Below are 6,519 nucleotides of genomic sequence, written 5' to 3' on the forward strand. Positions count from 1 at the left end.
ATAATAATAATAATAATAATATCCAACCATCCAGGATCCAAGCACCCATAGCATGGCTATCTCCAACCATCCAAATAGGAACTGTTTTCTAATACACTTGGAAGGTGTAACGTTGGAAAAAATGGTTAGATAGAAGCAATTCCCATTGGGACATATTTGCATTCCCTCTTTTCCTTTACAGAAGTGAACTTCAGGGGTCCCAATTCAGCTGGTGGATATTGTGCTGTTGTTGTTTTTCCAGAATGCATCAAATGTTGTATCAAGTAGAGATACAGTGAGAAAATTGAAAGGTTGCCAGCATAATACTCTCTCATCACAACAAAGGAGTACCAAGGCAGATGAACAAACAATTCCACTAACCCAAGGATGAGTGGTAGTAAATTCTGGATTAAGAATTGGAAAAGTTTTATTACTCCTCATAAGTTGTTCTCATTAATCTGTTTTTTCCTTCTCAGATAAGTTCTAATAATCTGTTTTTTTCCTTCTCTTCTTCTTAGTTCTATTGGTTTACAGTTGAGTTCGGTCTCTGCAAACAAAATGAATCTATCAAAGCCTATGGAGCAGGTCTCCTCTCTTCCTATGGGGAACTGATAGTAAGCTTTTAAAAATATTTTTGTCTGATATATGCAGAAACATCAACAGCTTAGAAGTGTGCAATATTTAGCAATAGACAGGGATTACCAACCAGGAACACTGGAAGTAGCTCAGAGCCAGAGGTTTATAGATTTATTTTAAAATGAAATAAAACTCTTCACAGGATTTTAATGATGAACAAGATACTTCTCATCAACCAATTATAATGAAGGCTCAGATTGGTCATTGTTTCAGTGTAGTAGTCCTTAACTTACACTCATTTGTTTAGAGGCCATTCAAAGTTACAACAGCAAACAAAAGTGACTTATGACTATTTTTCATATTTATGACCATTGCAGCATCCCTGTGAGCATGTGATCAAAATTTGGATGTTTGACAACTGGCCTATTTATGATTGTTGTGGTGTCCCAAGGTCACGTGATCCCCCCTTTTGTGACCTTTTAACAAGCAGAGTCAATGGGGAAGCCAGATTCACTTAACAGCCGTGTTATTAGCCTAACAAATGCAGTGTTTCGCTTAACAATTGCGGCAAGAAAGGTTGTATAATGGGGCAAAATTCACTTAACAACTGTCTTGCTTAGCAATGGAAAATGTAGGGCTTAATTGTAGTCATAAGCCTAGGACAGGGGTAGGCAACCTTGGTTCTTTTATGACTCGTGGACTTCAACTCCCAGAATTCCTGAGCCAGCTGTGCTGGCTCAGGAATTCTGGGAGTTGAAGTCCACGAGTCATAAAAGAGCCAAAGTTGCCTACCCCTGGCTTAGGACTACCTGTATTTAAAATGTGTGGCTTGGATTCAAACCTAGTCATAAGTAGAATAGACCCATTAAAATAAAGGGAACCAGAAATGTCTGGAGGTGTTTTTTTATGACAATATATTTTTATGTACAACATGCATAAAAAGATGTAGCACATGGAAAAAAGGAATGGGACCTCAATTATCATCTGCTTTCCTTGATGTCCCACTCTATGGATGCCCCTGAATTAAGTTAGTTCTCATTTAACTGTTCTTAGGTGACCTAGCATACAGACATACTGAAGTTAAATTTTCCCCAAATTAGTAACACTTACAGTAATTCAGTTAAGTAGATGAGATTTACAGTAGGTCATGCCTAATTTAAATCCTTTTGTTTTTAATGGACCTGCTTTAAATTCAATGAATTTTTATAGAGACAAAGTGCCTCTAATGTACAGTATATACTCCTAGCCACTGCTTGATGCTTCGTCAGCATCCACCTCACTTGTTCTAACTATGCTGGCTGAGAATTACAGGTGATGTAGTCCGGTATATCTTTAAGGCACCACTTTGGGTGGAAGATTTCACTTGGCTGTCCTAGCTGGAGCTATCCAAAATGATTCCAGTTGTAATGCTGCTGTTAAATATATCTGTTTATAAAGCAATGATTAGCCAGTGTTTTTAAAAGAAGGCAAATTTCAGAGTTCATTTTCAAGTACCATTTGGCCTTGAAACACGGTTTTGTCCTTCAAATGGGAGGTGACATTTAAACATACTCTATCTGAACCCATAGCTTACCATGCCAGTGAGTGTGATGTCTCTTGAACTTTAGAAAACTGACCACCACACTCAGTTTTGCACTACATTTTTACTGTATGTTCAGCTGTTCTGTATTATATAGAATGAATTTTATGTTAACACCCAGGCTGGAGTTGGGCCCATGTACAGTAAAATGTAATGGCCCATAGTTCACAGCTGGCAGGCGTTTTTGCTCTGCGTGCTTCATTTGCTGAAAAACAAACCTCCCTTCATTGTGAAGGGTTATGTGGGGTCATCAAGCACTTTTTAAGCGTATCTTCCCACTGCAAGGATGAAAGATTCTGAAAGAAAAGCTGGGTCTGAGATTATAAAAACTTTTCAACATGTATTGGTAAGCCTTGAGCATTATGTATCTGCATATTGTTACAAATGAATCTGGTTTAGATTTAAGGAATATTCACAGGGAGAATCGACTAAGCACCATGCAATTACAAACTAAATAATAGAGCTTAAGTCCAGCTAAAATTCAGCATTTGGAAGGGAATTAAGGCTGCTTTTTCTCCTAAATTTCCTATTTTGACTTTGGGAGATACTATAAGTTTCAAAATATAAAGATACTCTCAGGCTAGCTTAACTCCTTTTGATTCCTGTACATGACCAAAGGCCAGCCTTAGCAGCAGCCTCCCAGTGCCTTTATTAGGGTGGTTTTTTTTTGTTTCCCAATTTAATTTACCTCTTTGGAATTCCTTAGCGATATCCATCCAGCTACAACTAGATCTGATCCTGCATAGCTTTTGAGCATGGAAAAAATAAGGCAGGGGTCAAATTAGAGGAGTTTCAATAAGATATGCCCAGTTTTGACACAAATTAAATTTGGGCTTTATTGAGTCATATTAGAACACCATCATTATTTCTGGAAAGACATCCTCTTTATCTCTTCTTCCTTTTCTTTCTTTTCCTGACACTTCCAATAAGAGTCATAATATGAGGACACAGGCAGGGATGTATCTCTGGAGCAGCTTTACATAACCTGGACACCATCCAAATTCATGGATTTCAGCTGCCAAAAATCAAATCTCAGCATTAGTCATTGTGCCTGGGAATCCTGGGAATTGAGAATCCATATATCTGGAGAGTGCCAAAGCTGGGTAAAGCTACTATGAACATTCTTTTTCCCCCTTTTTGGCACTTAAGAAATACAGTAGCAAGGACTTCCAGAGTAGTAATGGCAGACTGAAGGCAGCTCCACTTTTGTGGAGTCAATAATAGAGGAATTGACTAGAGTAGAGGTCGGCAACCTTAAACACTCAAAGAGCCCTTTGGACCCATTTCCCACAGAAAATACTGGGAGCCACAAAACCCTGCTGCTTCCCCCCCCCGCATGGAGCACCCCACCGCCACTGCTTCCCCCCACCCAATCCTGATGGAGTGCTCCACCACCATTACTGCTTCCCCCCCACGGAGTGCCCTGCACCACTGCTTCCGCCCCCTGACGGAGCGCTCCACCGCCGCTGCTGCTTCCCCCCGCACGGAGCGTCCCGTTGCCACTGCGTTTTTTCCCTGTGAGAAGTTGGAATTGATTAATTGAACTTTTTTTTTAGTCCCAACAAACTTCTTTTGTTTGTGGGACTGCACACGGCGATGGAGGACAGGGAGCCACAGCAGAGGGATGACAGAGCCGCATGTGGCTCCGGAGCCATGGGTTGCTGACCCCTGGACTAGAGGAACTGGTGGATGGATCAGCTTCTTGGAACTCCTCTCTGGATCAAGGAGAGAACAATGATCACCCACATGTTTGCACCATATAGAATCTCCCAACAAAGAGATAATAAAATAGCCATCTCCAACAGGTTTGATAGCTCTGGGAGCCAGGGAGAAAACCATCTTGCCTAAGCCATGGCTAAGCATCTTCAAAGAGTCATTGGGTTCGCCTTTCTTAACTAATCTAGGAAGTTGCTCATTATTAATTTACTAGAAGTGTAGAACCTTCCAAAGGATATGCTTTATTACATTGGGAGAATCTCCTTCTACTCTGGATGAAAGAAGTTCCATGTACATTTAAGAATTAAAAAGAAAAACTTTCTTTTTTGGAACAGCAAAAAAAAAAATAGAGACTAGAATGTGGATGTTGGAAAGTTAATGGGCTAGATCAGTAGTGGCGAACTTATGGCATGAGTGCCAGAGGGAGCACTCAGAGCCCTCTCTGTGGGCACTCATGCCATCACCCTAGACCCACCTCCCCCCGTGCTCCCCTCCTCACCAGCAGCTCCCCCAGAGGAGAGTCTCCCACGAGCATAGCTGGTGCAGAGCAGCACAGCCAAGGACATGGCAGAAATAGGTTTTGCTTAAGCTTGCTCCTTCTCACCTGTCTTTAAAAATGTATAAAGCTGGACATTAGCAAAGTGCAAATCAAATAAATCTGAACTCTGAAAAAGCTGAATTAAATGTTGGTTTGCACAGAAAACTGTTTCTATGATGTGGGAAAGCAAAATTTAAAACAACTTTTCTTGAAGCTCCATGGATTTCATGGAAATTTCACTCTACCACCCTATCCATCCATTCACTTCAGCTCCTTGGTTGCTCTCAATTATCTATTGTGTTGTCAACAGAGTTGACTTCAATCTAAAATGAATTCTTCTGATCTTCTTCACTAAAAGTTTGCTTTATCAGAAAAGCCAGAATACAAACCCTTTGATCCAGATGTGATGGTGGTCCAACCTTATCATGACCAGACCTTTCAACCCATTTACTTTGTAGCAGACTGTTTTGAAGATGCAAAGTCTCAGCTACAGTAAGTATAAAGATGGTAAATTCATATCACCAGATTAGGTTGATCTGGATTTATAGCACGAGTACAATACCTGCAATCTCTAGATGTCCATGATCAAATATATTCTGCAGAGTCTTTGTGAAACTGATGCTGAATTATGATTTTCAATTTGGGGGAAGGAAAACTATTAGATATATGGAAATAATCATTAACCATATTTGGCAATTTAATGACATGTTAATTAATTTTAAACTTTATTTGAAGCAAAGTAATTCCATCCATATATTTTTTTTGGTCATGAACTCGATGTGACTTTCAAGGTGAACAGAGCCCCCAACTTGAAAAAGTTGTGTGATCTTGGTTTAGAACTTCTTTCATTAACATGTAGCAGGGACTCCTGGTCTTTTTAGACAGTCGGCATTAGTATCTTTGGAGTGTATAAACATACTGAGGATGCAATTATAAATTATTTGCTGGTGAGATCCATTCAGAAAATGATTCCCATGATGGACATAACCAGTTACAAAGCACGTACGACAATTGTTCTAGCCACTCGCTTCCTTAGAACACTCTATGCTATCTATGTTTATGTGTCCTTTTTCTGGGCAATTAGACATACTGGGGTACAGCTATTCATCTATTTTATTTTCCAAAAAAAGGGGTCCCAGATGTCTTCTTGGAAATAAAGTTTACTAGGACCTTCCCATTTTTTTAACATTTGAAGGTTGTTATTAAAAACCCTAATGATATATGTGTAGGTCAATCAAAGGCAGGGGAAGAACCATGAGGTTCCACTCATATTTCAGATAGCACACCGATCTTCAAAAAAATATATCTTGCTTTAGTGCTAGAGGTAATGGTACATTATGTTGTCATGCAACTGGAAAAGACCATTCTTTTCTTCAGACCGGAGATACATCCTTTGTTCCTTGCTCCATAGGAAATATGCTCTTACGATCAAGAAGCCTTTTCCTCTTCACTACAACCCCGTTACCTGCAGTGTGGAAGTTCTTGATTCACCACAGAAAGTATCAGAAATTGCCGCTCACCTGAAAGAGGAACTGATAACTCTCTGCCATGTTTTGGAAAAGCTTTTGTAAAATAATGGTCCTAATTTATAGTAGGAATAAGACAACCATTAGAATAGTGAGGATCTTTCCTCATTTAAGTAAATTATCTGCAGTACTGGAAAAAATGAGTAGGCAATCAGTCCATTTAAATGTAGAAAGTCAATGAAAGGTTTTGCAAAACAAGAGGAACAAGAAGCCTTGTGAATTGCAAATCAGATATTTTGGAGGGAAATGTTCAATGACAATTTGTTTCATTCTTGCATTATATTTTGGTGGAAAACAAGTTTTATTCTTGCATTACCTTTTGTTGGAAAATAAGTTTGCTACTTGTAAACAAGTCATTTGTATTTCTTTATTGTCTTGTTTTTTGGATGTAGCCCTGCCTGACTAGATCAAAGGCCCTCAATCACTAAATGTCTGTGGAAAGTCCACAAGTCAATGTTCTTCAGGAACTGGGATTGGGAAGAATACATTTTAGGATTTATACCTTGTTTTTTTAATCAGTGTTATCATTATCATCATTCTTTGCACCCTGTCTAGTAATAGGAGTCTCTGGATGGTTTTAGATGACAAAACTTTAAAATAGAAGA

The 6,519-nt window shown here is 39.2% G+C and overlaps 1 protein-coding gene across 1 annotated transcript in view; it reads left to right on the plus strand.

Annotated features, from left to right (window-relative positions):
- Positions 1-5,959, plus strand: part of LOC107289468 (tyrosine 3-monooxygenase-like) — a 21,349-nt gene extending 15,390 nt beyond the window's left edge. The window contains exons 10-12 of the mRNA XM_015818236.1: positions 498-593; positions 4,747-4,880; positions 5,800-5,959. Of these exons, the coding sequence (XP_015673722.1) occupies positions 498-593; positions 4,747-4,880; positions 5,800-5,959 (390 nt within the window). The remainder of the gene's footprint in view (positions 1-497; positions 594-4,746; positions 4,881-5,799) is intronic.
- The last annotated feature ends 560 nt before the right edge of the window (positions 5,960-6,519 follow it).

The sequence above is a fragment of the Protobothrops mucrosquamatus genome, unplaced genomic scaffold (genome assembly GCF_001527695.2).
Source record: "Protobothrops mucrosquamatus isolate PMUCROS unplaced genomic scaffold, P.Mucros_1.0 scaffold706, whole genome shotgun sequence".
Taxonomy (NCBI): Eukaryota; Metazoa; Chordata; class Lepidosauria; order Squamata; family Viperidae; genus Protobothrops; species Protobothrops mucrosquamatus.